Below are 16,439 nucleotides of genomic sequence, written 5' to 3'. Positions count from 1 at the left end.
AAAAAAAAAAAAAAAAAAAAAAATATCGAAGCACTAACCGTACCTGCTAGTTAAACTCAATACGATTTAGATAGATAGAATAGAATAGAATAGAGAGAAAGAGAGGGAGAGAAAGAGAGGGAGAGAGAGAGAGAGCATCGTAGGTGGGATCTATGGAAGTGTCTCTGCTAAATGATAAATAACGGGGGATTGTTTTCTTAGGGGATGGGTCAAGCGAAACGGGGTCGGGATTATTTAAAAAAAAAAAAAAAGATGATAATAATAATAATAATAATAATAAAAAAGTAAAAGTAAAAATAAAAAGACTCCTCTCTCTTGGTGTGTGCATCCACTCGGTGAGGGTAAAACGAGTCTCTAAAGAGTAATAATAATAAGAAAAAAAAAAAAANATGGGATGATAAATTTTCTTATGATAAAAATAATAAAGTATCGGAAAAAATGTACACGTAATAAAATAATAAAAAAAAAAAAAAAAAAAAAATGGGACGTGGATAAAAATAAAAAAATAAAGGGACACACGGTGCACGGATAAGTACTGTGAGACTGTGAATCTGTGAATCTGAATTTTGGGGGTATGACACGCAGTGGCACTCGCTAAGCCGGGAGGAGCAGGCGCGGTATTATGAGGCGGCCAGGCAGGAGCGCCATCTCCATCAGCAACGATACCCCGGCTGGAGTGCCAGGGATAACTACGGATACGGCAGCAAGAAGAAGAAGAGGAAGAAAGAACGGTCCGCAGATCCCACCGGAGGTACCACTTTCCAGTGCTAGAACAGCAGGCCCTTAATAATTCATTATAATAATAATAATAATAATAATAATAATGATAATAATCATAATAATAATAATAATAATCATAATAATAATAATATAATAATAATGATGATAATGATATAATGATAATAATAATAATAATAATAATAATTCATATAGATTACCTATTATATCATTGGTTGATATTGAAACGATCAAAGTCTCTGTGCAAAGTTTCATTCTGTATTTTGTTGATCTCTTTTTTTTTTTTCAACGAACATGTTTTATTCTATATATATATATATTTTTTTTTTTTTCGAATTTTTTTTCTAGTCTATCGTTCTTTGTTTTAAGCGTCCATTTTGTATTTGTTGTTTACACGTTCCTCTTATTTTCTTTTTTTTTTTATTACCTAATTTTTTTTCAATTTTTTTTTTCTTGTTATATATATATATATACATTTTTTTTTATTTCTCCGTTCATTTATTTTTTATTTATTTTTTATTTTTTATTATTTTTTTTTTTTTATATATATATATATTCCGTCTTGACATTTTTTTCCACTCTTCGACTCGTGCGAACTTTTTGTTTTCTCATGTGTTCAAATGAATATCGAGCAGAGCCCTGTCGGAACAAACACACGTACACGCGTGCACACTCTCGCGCTCTCGGGGGTTGTGTAACGCGCGATTGCGTGCACGCGCTTACGTACGTACACGTGTTTCCGTTCTTTTTTTTTTTTTTTCGACTCGATTGCATTTATTGGATTGTCTGTTGGGGACGGATTCTTTTGCGGATTCTAATGCGGCCGATTAATTATGCATATGCGGCGGCAAGAGCAAGAGGGAAAGAACGGAGTCTCGCGGCATGCGACGATCATTACGCAGATTCTTTTTTTTTTGTGTATCTGGCCAAACTCCCTAAAGCGGTATCCGTTCACGGGGATACAAAAAAAGAATGTGGAAAAAAAAAAAAAGAAAAACGATTAAAGGAAATGAAAGAAGTGTATACATTTCGAACGAACGAAACTATAGATATCGAAATTGCGATTAATTCGGGCGATGAGCGACGACGACGACGATCATGATGATCATGATGTTGATGATGATGATGAGAGCCTTTAGGTACGGGATGTCTGGTAGAGACCGAGGGACGTCGTTTTCTCTTCACGATCGTTTCGAACGGGACCGCTCCGCTTCCCTTCTTGGCCCATCGAGACGTGTCGCGGAAAGAACTTGGCATTTTGAACTTTTTACTTCGAACCAATGAGGACACTTTGTGTTGGTCAGATCACTCTGTCCGTTTCTTCCTTTGAACGATCGAAATTCTTTTTTATGATCGTACGAACGGTAAGTTAATTGGAAAATTGTCTTGGAAGGATACACTGAAAAAAAAAAAAAAAATAAATAAAGTAAAAGTCGTTTATTTTTATATTTTCAACATTTTCAATGTCTCTGTGATAGAAGAATATATATGTACGTATGTTGCAACTTGTGATTATAGGACTTTTTTTTTTTCAGTGTATAAACCACCAAGTCAACGTGCTCTCGCGAATCCAATATGTAACGTTCTTGTCCCGCCATATAAATCCCGTAAAATCGATTCTCTCTATCAGACACCCTGTATCGTCGAAGTTCTTCACGATAAAAGTAACGATACGACGAGTAGCGGTACAAGCGAGGGGGAGGGGAGAATCTAGGCTGTTCTTCTAGCACTTTAAACGGAAAGTAGGGACCCCAGTGTTACTGAAATATGTTCGAGCAAAATGGCGACGATGCGTCGAACGAGCATATAGATATATATATATATATATATATATATACTATTATACAAAGCGCATACGAACGAGAGCAACGAGATTTTTTTGTCGTTTAATGCAAGAAAAGAAAAAGAAAGAAAGAAAGAAAGAAAGAAAGAAAGAAAAAAAAGAACAATTTATAAGCGAACAGTTTAAAAGAGAAATATAGCTAAAAAAAAAAANAAAAAAAAAAAAAAAAGGAAAAGGTGCAAATTAGGGTGGCGGTAGTAGCATTAGTGAACCTCTTTTTTTTTTCTTCTTGATTAAAAATAATTGTTTAGCCCACGGTTCATGCACAATTACAAATAGTGTTTGGTTCTCTCTCGGTAGTGGCACGCGCTAGGGCGAGAGGAACAGGCCAAGTATTATGAGTTGGCGCGACGGGAGAGACAGTTGCACATGCAGCTGTACCCTGACTGGTCTTCCCGCGCAAATACCAACCGAACTAAGAAGAGGAAGCGCAAACAAGACACAAACAGTGATCCTGGAGGTACCCACATGCCTCACTCCACACATTCTTACAAGCTCCCCCCGCCCCACGAACAGCAACAACAACTACAACTTACTATTACTACTACTACTATTTACTACTACTACTTACTACTATTACAACTACCAACACAGCTACAGAAATTTATTGAAATATTACTACCCCCCTTTTTCAACAGCCCCCCACCCCCTCATTATTACATATATACTATTATATAATTATTATATACATTCTTATTGCTACACTACATTATGTTGCATGTTTTCCCCCCGTCTTGGGGTTTTGGGACGATATATATACATATATATATATATATATCATATATATATTACATAATATATATTCTACATATATATATATGTATATTCGGTTATCATTACTATAATTATTATTATTACTATTATGTACATGCATACGCATATATACATTCATATATATATATATGTAACTTATATATCTATTATTGTACATGGTCTTTCGTAATTTTTTCAGTTCTTTTTTTCTTGGATAATGAACAAAACAAAAAAAAAAAAAAATAATTATATATATATACATACAAAATATATATAGATGGAAGGGAGTAAAAAAAAAAAAAAAAAAAAAAAAAATGCAAAAAGAAAAGAGAATAAGAGAATGATGTTCGAGAAAAGTTTAAAAAAAAAAAAAAAAAAAAATATATATATAAAACATATGAATGATCAAAACTCGCGCGAGCGGGCGTGCACGTACGCATGCGCACGTGCGTGCCTCCATAATGTTCCGACAGATTTCCATTATATATATTGGCTGTCAAATATATAACGGGAACCAAAAGTAAATGGGACACGAGCGCATTCAGTACACACGTACACGCACATGACACAGCATTATTAATTATTAATTACGTATACAACTTTGGGGACGCTGGCCATCTTGCATTTTTACAGGGACCTATACTCCGCAATCAGACAATCCTAAGCGTTTTTAATTTTCACTCAATCTCTCTGTGTTCTTCACCTCTTCTCTTTTCTATCTTTTTTTCTTCTTTTTCTCTCTCTCCCTTTTCTCGTCTTCTTTTCTGCCTCTTCTCTCTTTCCACGTTTTTCGTTGCGCTCTTCTGCCATTTCTCCCCCTCTTTTTACGTATCTCTTTATTCTTCTCTTTCTGTCTTTTATGTACTTCTTCTCCTCCATACTCTTTTCATCTCTTATACGCTGGTTTCTCTATTCACACTCTTCTATTCTTTCTCTGTTTTTATTTTTTTATTTTTTTTCACTCGCCATTACCTTTGATCGTTTCAACATTGCCTGTTAATTATTTCTTTAATTTTTAACTTTTTTTTTTTTACTTTTTTTCTTGTACAAAGATTATAATTTGTTCATCCACTATTCCCTTTTTTTTTTTTTTTTTTTTTTTTTTTTTTTTTNTTTTTTTTTTTTTTTTTTTTTTTTTTTTTTTTGATTCTTTCTATGGTCACCTCTAATCAATCACTCGACTCTTACATGCGAGTTGTTTCGTTCACGACGCACGAGCGCTCGAGCGTCCTTTCGTTTTCCTATTTTTCTTTTTTTTTTTATATATATATATATATATTCATTTTTTTAATATTCATTGTCTAGAGCTTGCGTTTAATACAGATCACGACATTAATAATTATTGAGTAGATATGATCTTTGATCGTGTTTTTTACGCCGTTTTTAACGTTTTTACGCTGCATGCCGTTTTTTACTCAGCTTGACAAATTATCTCTTGTTTATTTTTTTATTTTTTTTTATTTTTTTATTTTTTTTTCTAAATTTTCTTGTTAATTCGCAGGTTCATTCTCCGAAGACTACATGTCTTGCGTTGATAATAATTCAACGTTTATTTGATAGTATTCAAATGGATGTATGTATGCACTTATTCATAAGTCACTAGACATTTATTAATTTTAAACATAATGTTAGTTAAAATAAATTCGTGCGAAAAAAATCTTTTAAATTTACATAGGATAAGTTAATTTCTTTTTACAAAATAGTTAACAAGTGGCTGAAAATCATAATAAAAATAATTATATTTTTCAATTTTTTTCAAAAAATATTATTCTTTTATAACTGTCTATATTTAAATTACACTCAATATTATTTTATAAAATTGTTTTATTAAAACTGATTCTTATGATTCTCGGCCCTCGTTTCATCATCCCTTAATTTTGTAATAATTTCATAGCATATGTTTAATTATTCCTAATTTGAATCAATTGTTTGGTGACTTATGAATGATAGTAATTTTAAAAAAATGTAAAACTGTCTTCCGAGAAGATCCTGCCCCGCTGGTATATTGTCAAATTTCTTGACCATTTGAGCTTGAGCATCAGATATTTCAAGTTTCTTGAACGGGGATTCCAAGGGATTCCAATGGAGAATTATTAAACTTTCACCAGGCCAATCAAGCTCAATCGGTCGCGAACATATTGTTGTACGCATGACTAGTTGACAAATAAATTTTGACGCGATCATTGGTGTTCAAGATTCTTTCAAAAAATATATCGTCCGTTTACTTGCAGAAGAGTGACACAAAGTGAAAATTTTTTTTATAGTTTTAGAGATTTAAAGATCTAAGAAAATATTGTAAATTGTGAATTGAAAGAACAAGTGATTACATTGTTCTTACTTACTTAAATTTTACTATTTAACATCTCTAAATTTAAATGAAAAAACTTTTACTATCTTTTCAAAATATTTTTATTGGAAAAAATATACTACTGATATTAAGTATTTGAAAAGCAGATAGGGTACTTTATTTAAGATGTTCAATATGGATGAATAATTACAACATTTTTTTGCCTTTTTGCCACTTATTGCTTATTTTTTACTTTAAAACGATCACTTAAAAATTCATTATTTTTTTATTATACAAATTAAACAAAATGATCAAACGTCAGGAACATCTTTTTCTCACTATATTAATTTCACATTGAATATTAAAAATCGAAAGTTACAAGTAAAAATTATTACATACAGAAATTTAAATATTTTTAATATATTTTGAAAAATGAGAAAAATACTAGATTAAAATTTTTAATTGATTATCATTTTTTTAGCTAATGACGATAAGAAATATCATCATCTTGGTAATCTAATAATCTAATTCTTAGATCATTACAGATATATCACAATCGACGATATATACGTGTCTAACTCTTCTAGCAAATGATATTTTATTTTAATAATAATAATTTAATCATTTTGAGATTCGTCCTATAATATTTATGATTATAGGATAATCGCAGAGAATCATTCTATGGCTCGAACGTCACAGTCATTCGTTCAACGAAACGAAAGAAATTCGACAATACACGGTAGTGCTTCGTTAATTGGCCATGGTTCGATTCATATCTGGCCAATTTCAAAAGAGACATCCTTTTTTTTTACATTTTTAAAAAAATCGACAATCTCTTCTTCGTTGATCACGCGAAATTAAATTACTGAATATACATATACAACACCAAAACCTAATGATTTCCTCTTTTCTCTCGTTTAAAAAAAGGAGAAAAAAAAAAAAAAAAAAAAAAAATATTTCGAACTAATCAAGCGTGAAAATCATCGCATAACGAAAAAAGAAATCTCGTCCAATTAACGAAGCACTATTGCATTATGTCGTAAGTGTTATTATACGTGATATAGAACGGGAAAAAAGAAAGAAAAAAAGAAAAAAAGAAAAAAAAAAAGAAAAATAAGGGAAATAAACCCCCAATCCTGTTCACAGCCTAAGAAGCTGTGCAACACGCTAATCGGTGCACGTTTCGCATTTTCTAGGTAACAACATGAAGAAGTGTCGCGCAAGGTACGGATTAGACCAGCAAAGCCAATGGTGCAAGCCGTGCAGGTACGTGTGCATCGTGTAGAGGGTTTGAACTCGTTGCTTCTTGAGAGAAGAATTTTATATACCGTCATTGTCGACAAGCTGCGCACGCTATTCCGGTCGCGTGTACATACGTATTTCGATATTGAGAAGTGTTGAGAAGAAACTAGAAGTCTCACGTCGATTCATATAGTAGTGTGAACACTAGAGGAAATTACTTTTCTTTCTACATGTGGTAATAAATGATGGTGAACGATACATCGGATTGTCGTGATCGAGTATCTTCTTGTGATAGAAAAATTTTTATGTATAATAAAAAAAGGAAAGAAATAGCTCTTTTGAGAATTGACAAAATAGAATTGTTTTTGACAAAAAGTAAATCTTGAAATGGGAAATTTATTCATAAAATCCAGAAGGAGCAAAATTTATTTGTTATAAATTTAAAATATAAATTATTCGACTCGAATCGTTTTAAAATGGAGGATACTCGTTCACGCACAACTTCGAGGCAACCGGATAAAGATGTAAAATACAGCAATTGACCGGTGATAAATCGCGGACCATCACGTTCGACGTAAGAGACTTGCAAGACCCGGGCACGAAATATAGTATCTCTCGATTATCACCACTTCTTACTGTTATCGTCTTCTACTCCGTTCCGTCATCCACATGTTATCGTGGAACTTGAAGAAAAAAAAAAAAAAAAAAAAAAGAGAAAGGAAAAAGTGTTGAATAGCGATTCGAAATTTCATCGCGGATATAAAATTCATGAGAAATTAAGTAAAAAAATACGAGTAACAAAATTCGAAGGGTTTATTAATTATATAATGCAAAAAATTATGTCGAGTCCTCGCGATGAAAATCTAGCTTGTCCGTGTCATGTTCGATCGGATAAAGAGAAAAGAAAAGAAAGAGAAGAACGAACTAGAAGCGACCGTCAGAAAATGTGTCTTCCAAAAAAAAAAAAAAAAAAAGAAAAGAAAAAGAAGGAAAAAAAAAATAGATTTTTCTAGCACGCTGTTGGATCGATCCGAAAACGACATCGTCCACTTGTACTTTGCTTGTAAATATCTTGACTAGATACCACACTAGTAGTTTATTTGCGGCATCACGAGCCACCCGTTTTAGCGCCACAATGATTTCCGTTCTCACTGTACGTAATCGCACAGTGCGCCCAAACGCCCCCAACTCCCGGCTGGGTTTGTGAATCTCATGGACCTCATTAAAGGGGCGATGTGACGAATCCCAACCACTGTTTTCCGCGTTTTATGCAATTTCGATTAAAATCGTAATTCATTCCAAAAAAAAAAAAAAAAATATCACAACACTTGGCTCGAACTTTTGCAATTCTAAAACTCAAAGAACCGTTGTTCGTCGTTCGACCACTGTTTTCTTAAAAATCTTCCTTCAATGAGATCCCCGGATCGTTCTCGACACAGTGGCGACACACGGTGGAAGCTTCGTAAACATGGAGCCAACTTGGGAGACATATTTTCTGATTAGACGGAGCGACAAAGAACGCTGACAAATCGGATCGCCTCGTTTCGCCTCGGTTAGTAGTAGATCGAGTTCGTTCGTCGTCGAGGTGTCTCGAACAAAATCCAACGCTTCGATCTCCTCCTCTTTCGGAATGAACAACGAAATTGACGAAAATAAAGAAAAGAAAAAATTAAAAAAAAAAAACATACCTCGAATCGAACGATCGTCGATCGATTAAATCGTAAATCGCGATTCGAACAACAATTTACGAAGAAACGGAAAAGCGTGTAAATCGCGAGGAAACAGGATGAAGGAAAAGCAAAAAACAAAAAAAAAAAAAAAAAAAAAAGAAGCGAGAGCAAGCCGCGAGTCCGGCCGCTTTTGGACAGATATCTCGCGTTGTCCACGGACTCGGGGCCGATGCGTGTGGGTGACGACGATACGGTGTGGGATTAAGATGGGATTAAAGTGATAACGTCGATGCGACGAGCGCCCCTTTAATGGCTGGTGGTTGGTTTTGGCAGCCCAGTGGAGCATGGAGCGGGGATGGGCATCCACGCGAGCATAATCCATCACGGTGTGGGAAGTAGCGCGGGGGCAGGGGTCGGGGCTGGAGGCGGTGGAGGGACGGTAGGGGCAGCGACTGCCCCTCCAAACACCAACACTGCCTCCAATGCCTCCTCGCCTCAGCAAGAACCCACTTATGTTAATCTCTAGTCAAGCCTATCGCCTCCCTTCTACTGCAACACTTCTTCTTAAACAGTGGTCAGTCCCGACTTAAACCTAAGGGCGTAGCTGGCCCTCGCTATGCTCAGCCAACTCTGCTCGTTGCCCGTGAAAGTTGTGACAATGCGATGAAAAGCGAGTGAAATTAAAAAAAAAAAAAAAAAAAAAAAAAAAAAATGGGGAAAAAAGGAGAAGATCAAAAACGAGGAGTATAATGATTTTTGGGAGGTGAGCTTAAGTGTTCTATCGTTTTCTTTTTTTTTTTTTTTTTAACAATGCAACGACAATTTCTTTTTTCCTAGCAATTTTACATTTTGATAAATGATCCATTTTTTTTTTTTTTTTTGATCCAATTTTGAAATTTTATCGAATTTTATATCGAGAGACGAGAAAAATGGGAGGGGGAGGGGGGAGAGAGGGAGGGATTGGTTAGTGCAATTTCCGGTTGTCGACACCCGAGCGGGCTGGCATAGTGAGCGGCACAGCGACGCCTTAATGCTCGCATTGTTTCTCATTGTTGTGGCTCTTTGCAGCTTATTATTGTTACATTTGATTTACCCTCGTTTAGTTGGACTTTACTCAGTGTTGCCCTTAGCATGGCTGGTCTGTAATACATATAATACATTTTTATGTATATATTTTATATATATATATATATATATATATATATATATACACACACATACACTTATGTTTATATATATATAAATATATACATTTATTGCGTACGTCTACTACGTGTAACCAAGATATATATATATATTATACTCTCTGTTTACAAACAAACATTGTTTTTTTGTTATGTTGTTCGGTTCGGAACGTTTGGCTATAGAGAAGTATACAATATACATATAATATATATTTATTACATATATTTATTATGAATCTGATATATTTATTATGATTTTAATGGCATGGCAGTTCGTGTACGGTAATTATTATTACGACGATTAATGTGTTGGTAACGGATGTGTTGGATCTTCTTCTTCTTTTTTTTTTTTTTTTTTTTTTTTTTTTTTTTTTTTGTTTATTAGTACGTAAATATGATGTTATTTTATTCCAATTTTTTTGATCTTTTTTTTTTTTTTAATTTTTTTTTTTTTACCTTTAATGTTTTCCGTTCTCTACTTTTATTTATTTATTTATTTTTTAAATAATTTTCATCTCTTGTTTCTTGTAATGTCGTAAGATGTATATTTGTTGCATTATTAATAATCGTATTACAGCCGCGTATTCGTGATCTGATTCGAGACAGATAGCACCCGTCTCCGTTTCAGTGGAACGGGACGTTCGATGATCAGACCAGGTCTCGAGGCGCGTAAGACTTCGAAGTTCAAATTTCGCGCGTCGCCCATCTCTTTCGCTTCGTAGAACGCTTGGACGCGTTTCATCCTCGATTTTCATTCGCTTTCGCGTCCAGCTGCTGAATGTATTTTCGAATAGAAAACGATCTTTTATAAATCATTCTCTTTGGAATAAAAGAATAATAACCCTTTGGAATCAATTAAGAATTCAATTAAGAATATAAAATAGAGTTTCGAAATTTTATCCATGATCATACGTTTATCTATAAATCTACAATTCTATCTTTTCTATTTTAATTTCCTCAGTTTTCAGAAATTTCTTTCGCTAAATTTATCTAAATGATACAAAAAGTGATTACGATAAAAGGAGGAGGATTAATATAACAATAGAAAAGTTCTTTTGCACACATGTGAATATTTTCATGCACACGTGAAAAGTCTTCGACTTTTTTTTTTCTTTTTTTTTTTTTTTTTTTTTAGAACAGTCTGCATTCTTCCTATTGTTTGTTCGATATTAATTGGCCGCTCAAGACCACTTAGCCAAACCGTGAACAACGTCACGAGTGACCACCTCTTCTCGTCGGCTCGCTACATGCTTCAGCTTTCTTTTAGATGGCCTTTGTAACAATAGGCTGAAACAAGCACGAGAGCGAAGATGCAAGAGAAATGTAGAGAAAAGAATAGCTAAAGTCGCGTAAATGAAAGGGTTATTCTTTTACCAATCGTCGATTAATTTTAAACGAATATAATAATAAAAAATTTTGCTCGAAAATATCTTTTGTTCGTGAAAAAATTCATAAAAGATCGAATCGAATCGATTTATTTCTCTTTTTTTTTTTAATTCAAGCAGCTGGACAACAATATAAATCAATAACGATCAAAGTATGTGAAAATATTTCGATCTTTTAAACGCTTTTTAAATTCAGACGTGCCTGCGAACAATTGACGTCCTGCTCCAACAATCGTGATGACATATAATTCATATGTACGAGAGGAAAAAAAAGAGAAGAAAGAAAAAGAAAAGAAAAAAGAAAAGATTAACTGGCTAAGAGATGAATAATGAGAGCCAATGGCAGAGCGATAAATGTCTCGACTGCGATGCAGTTAGCAAACGAGGTCGGTCGGGCTCACTTTTCGGGAACTTTGCAGTAGTAAAATGATGATAATATAAAGAAAAAGAAAAAATATGTCCTTTTCGTTTCGTTTTTTATCGCGTATATTTAATAAGAGAAGAAACGAAAAATTTGTCACGCGGTCGAAAAAATTAATAAAATCGGTTATCGTCTCTCTTTTTTCTTTCTGTTCGTTTCAATTTTCATTTCCGTTTCATTTTCCTCGATGAAAAAATTGTAATATCAAAAGAAAGAAAATTAATAATAATAATAAAATATATATATATATATATATATATGATATATTTTTCGATCGAGAAAGAGAGAAAGAGAGCGTGATGAAAGTTCCAAGTTCCACGTAACATTTGATCACATAGATTCGCGCGGGCACTTTCGCTATTAATTTTTCTTCTAGAAAAAAAAAAAAAAAAAAAAAAAAAAAAAATAAAGGAAAAAAAACGAAAAAGAAAGATAGATTTTTAGTTGAGCTTTTTTTTTTTGCAGCGTGATTCCGTGATCGATTTTTGGACGACGCGATACAAAACAGCGTTTCACGCTGCTCGGGACACGTAGTTCTCGCCTACGGATTAAAACTGCGCCCCCATCCTTTCCAACAACTCCACCTCGCCCACCCTTGTGCCCATTTGGCATTTGAATTCTTTTTGTTGAGACTTTCGTTTTTCACGTATACATTTATTACACCACAGTTATTTGCTTGTTACATCTGAAGTTTTTGAGCATGGCATTTGCAGCGAGTGATTCCGTGTCGAACGATAAAATACCAAAGCCGGCTGCGCAGATATCTCGTTCAAACTGTTATTAAAAACAATATTATTATACGAAGTAAAGTTATAATAGAAAAAAGTATCTTTGAAGTGAGAATACAGATACGTAAAAATAAAAAAAAGTTAGTTATAAAATAACGTTTCTAATTTTTTTTAATATTTTTTTTCATTTAAGAGTCTAACTTTCGAATGTTGAAATTATTAAATCGATGATACTCAAATATCTAATCTATCTTAACTCACACTCTGAGTGTTTTCATATCGAAATTAATTATTAAAACTCTCTCTCAAAAATTCTCGAGATGTCTGCGCGGTTAGTCCTGCTACGACCACGAGTGACCGCATGCTCTTTTAGTTGGTAATAATAATTCTGGATGTAACCTTCCACGGGAGGCTTCGAACGTTGTTCTAACCAAACTAACACACTTTCGATTAAAAATTTCATCTCGTCGCAACTTCAAAAACAAAAAACGCAACTTCTAAAAAAAAAAAAAAACAAAGAAAGAAAGAAAGAAAGAAAGAAAGAAAGAAAGAAGAACAACATTTAAAGCCCTCCAAATTAATTTTACGTAACCACACCACCACCTAACCGTAACGAGCCAAAGGCCACCAAACACTAATCTCGAGTTGCTTGTTCGCAGACGTAAGAAGAAATGTATCAGATACATGGGGGAGGGAGGAGAGGGCGACGGCGAAGCGGATGGCGAAGGCGACGACGATCACTCGGAGGACAACCTCGGCAGTGTGGGGGAGGCAGGAACTCCTGAGGAGGACGAGTCTCTGAGCAGCCCCGGGGGCCTGTCCGCGTTGTCTAGTCTGGCCAGCCCCTCACTGGTGTTACAGTCGCCCTCGAGCCTGGCCAGCCCGTGCCCCTGCCCCCTGACGCCCCCGGTGCCGCCTCCGCCCCTGCCCAACCCCACGAGCCAGCCGCACAATCAGCCGGTGCAACCGCCGCCCCCGCATCGTAACCCGGTCGGCACCAATCCCCACGATATCAACAACCCCCTTAGCGTGAACCAACTGACCGGCCAGTGTATAAAGAGTGAAGTGGTGTCGGCCCCCTCGGGCACGTCCAACCCGGCGATCAGTGTTACGTAGCCCCGGCCGGAACCACGTGACAAGACTGTTGCTGCCACCTTGCGTGTAGCCGACAACAGGGTCCGTGCACGTGTTGAACAGACGACGAGGTGCTGGATCGTTCGGACGATTATCCATGTCGCGATTATCCGGCAGGCCGTTAAAAGCGTGGAGGACGGCCGCAATCCGTGGCGGCTCTTCCGGGCGGTGATGTCCATCCACGTTCGGTTACCCTTCGGGAGAACGGGGAAATTCTCCAGGTGGTGGTGGTGGTGGTGGTGGTGGTGGAGGATAATACCGGAGGTGGACGAAGAGGAGACGCTTTGTCCGACTTGGACTGATTGTTGGATCGACAGTTTGACGGGTGGTTCGAGATCGAGGATAGCGAGATAAGGAGGATGTGGAGGGTCGTCCTCGATCGTGATGAGGGGATGGTTCGATGTGGAGGGGAGGATGCTGAGGAAAGTAGCCTGGGATATTGTTAACCCAGGGGTTGAATAATCCAACCCCTCCCCCTCCCCCTCTCCTACCTCCCCTCCCCCTCCCTCCCTCGAATGAATGTTGCAATTCAATTAATTCGAAATTAGGAATGGTACGAAATGGGGAAAAGAATTGGGGTGAGGGGGAGGGGAGAAAGAACGTTTATACGTTTATACGTGTGACGTAGGGAGAAGCGTGAGCAATGGACATAAGCTGTACAACAAGATGTACTGGGGAGGGGAGGGGAGGGGAGGGGAGGGGAGGGGAGGGAGGGGAATAGAGATAAGCGAGGAAAGCGGATGGAAAATACGATGAAGAAATACTCAGGACCAAGTGTCTGGCTGTAGTCACCCACTCGAGAGAGAAAGATTGTTAGGTGGTCGTGCGTGATGGAGAGTGTGAAAGAGGGAGTGAGAGGGAGTAAGGAAGAGAGAAAGATGTGATTGACGATTGTGTGTGAGTATTGCGTGAAAGGGGGTGTATATGTACGTGGGCGTAATTAAAGGGTGGTGATGAAAAAGTGCGCGTGACACAGCTTGTAGTCCTTGTTACGTTGTGATGCCAATGACTGAGAGGTCATGTTCCTGTGCCAGGTACTATATTCTATAAAGTAATTATACCGCAGACGTAATAACTAAAGGTTAAAACGAGGAAGCAAGGAAGAACGAATCGGGAAAATTGAGAATATATGTATGTTTTACGTGTGCAAGAGAGAGAGAGAGAGAGAGAGAGAGAGAGAATGAAAGAACGGATGACGACAACAGAAGGAGAAGAAGAAGAAGAAGAGAGCAAGATTTAGATGATGATGAGTTTTTGAACAAGACGAGAGAGCAAGACGATTTTCTCGTAATTCATTTTCTTTTTTTATTCGACCTCATTGTGTCAAAATACCTATTCTCCTGTGTACGTAATTTGTTATTTTTTTAAAAGTCTATATACACACACACATACCGTGCGATTGATTAGCGTGTAAGATCTCTTTTCTTTTCTTTTCTTTATTATTTTTTATTTTTTTTTTTTTTTGAAACCTTCCCTTTTTATAAATCTTTCACCGATCACTTCACCCCATCTGCCCTTTTCACAATTTTCAATTGGACGCGTAGCGCGTAACGCGATCCATAGGCGAAGAAGAAATTCAAATTCGCCTCTTTAATTCTTCAATTCTTTTCGTTTTTATTAATCGGGACCATCCCGAATCGATCTCCATTGCATAATAATAAACTATTTAGACTATTTTTTATAAAAATCTCAGGAATCTTTATCGAGCACGACGATGATTCTCTCTTCCCCGAACGATCTTCTCGTAATAATTTTTCACAAATTTGAGGGAAAAAAAGTATACGGAAATGAAATGCGATCGAGGAACGGACGAGTGGAGTACGAGTATAAGCCGCCGCCCCCCGCGCTTTCGAGTTAAAAATCGATCGAGACAATAACCAAGAGACTGTTCTGTCGTCGAACGCGCGTCCCAGAGCTTCCATTAGAAATCATGTCCAAGGGTGGCTATGTATACTCGACTTCGTTCCTCAACGATCGTTCATGATCGAGGAAGAAGACACAAGATATAAGTTTTATTATTTAACGAGTGTCGTTACCGATCGAGCAAAGAGATCGTTTTTTCAAGTGTTCGCTTCTTCCTCTCTGTCTCTCTCTCTCTCTTTCCTCCCCTCCATCCCTTCTTCCTTCAATTTGTTTATTTTCTTCTTTTTTCTTTTTTTATTTTTTCCACGCCACATGTCGCAATATCTTCCCTGATGAAGCGGGGAATTAATCGGATTTAATTCGTTATTAGATAATTAGTTAGAATCGAGAAAATTCTTCTTTTCTTCGAAGAAAATATTTTCTTTTTGTCTTTTTTTCGTTTTTTCTTTTTTTTTTTCTTATCATTTTGTTATCCTTTTATTTCTCTTTTCCCAGAAAATTTTAAAGGATCAAAGAAAGGGATAGATAGATTCTGGAGTTTTTTTTTTAAAATGAAAAGCAATCCATCCATCCCCGCGATTTTGATGTTTCCTCTTTTAAAATTTTTTGGAGAAAGAGGTGGAAATGTGCAAGAATGGAAAATTGAAAAATTCGTCGATATTTTATTTCGTAATTATGATTATAGCGTGATTAAATGTTTGTTCACTCGGATGGTCGCAAGCAACGAGTTTCCGCCATGCCTCTTTTGTCACATTTATCGTGTTGTTTTACGTGTAATAGCCTCGGTAAACCTCACTACTCATTGTTGTTGTATAGGAAAACAATTAAAAGAGAAAGAAGAATATTATTTTTAGTTGATCGTGAGCCCATTTTACCTTTTTTTTTTTTTCTTCTACGTTTCTTTTTTTTCCCTCCCGTCCCCCCTTATTACCCCCTGTTTTCTTTCTTTTTTTTTTTTTTAATCGCGCTTTTGCGTTTTGAATCCTTGTTATCGCGGAATAAGCGCGCGAAGCGAATCGAGGATTTTTTTTTTTTGCGTATACGTCTCTGCACACCGTGCGACGATACACGTTTGTATTCACGTTTTATGTTCATTTCATGTTTTTAATTTTTCTGTATTGTAATCAGAGATTCACCGACGATTATTATTCACGAAGCACGAAGAAAAGGAAAAAAAAAAAAAAAAAAAAA

The 16,439-nt window shown here is 36.0% G+C and overlaps 1 protein-coding gene across 1 annotated transcript in view; it reads left to right on the top strand.

Annotated features, from left to right (window-relative positions):
* LOC122717456 overlaps nt 1–13,542 on the top strand; it is a 34,687-nt gene extending 21,145 nt beyond the window's left edge. Inside the window, exons 9-11 of the mRNA XM_043941535.1 lie at nt 586–751; nt 6,818–6,887; nt 12,911–13,542. Of these exons, the coding sequence (XP_043797470.1) occupies nt 586–751; nt 6,818–6,887; nt 12,911–13,367 (693 nt within the window). The 3' untranslated portion in view covers nt 13,368–13,542. The remainder of the gene's footprint in view (nt 1–585; nt 752–6,817; nt 6,888–12,910) is intronic.
* Nucleotides 13,543–16,439: the final 2,897 nt, after the last annotated feature.

Source organism: Apis laboriosa, unplaced genomic scaffold (genome assembly GCF_014066325.1).
Source record: "Apis laboriosa isolate Shangri-la unplaced genomic scaffold, ASM1406632v1 scaffold50_cov145, whole genome shotgun sequence".
NCBI classification, from domain to species: domain Eukaryota; kingdom Metazoa; phylum Arthropoda; class Insecta; order Hymenoptera; family Apidae; genus Apis; species Apis laboriosa.
This window is presented reverse-complemented; position numbering and strand designations above follow the sequence as displayed.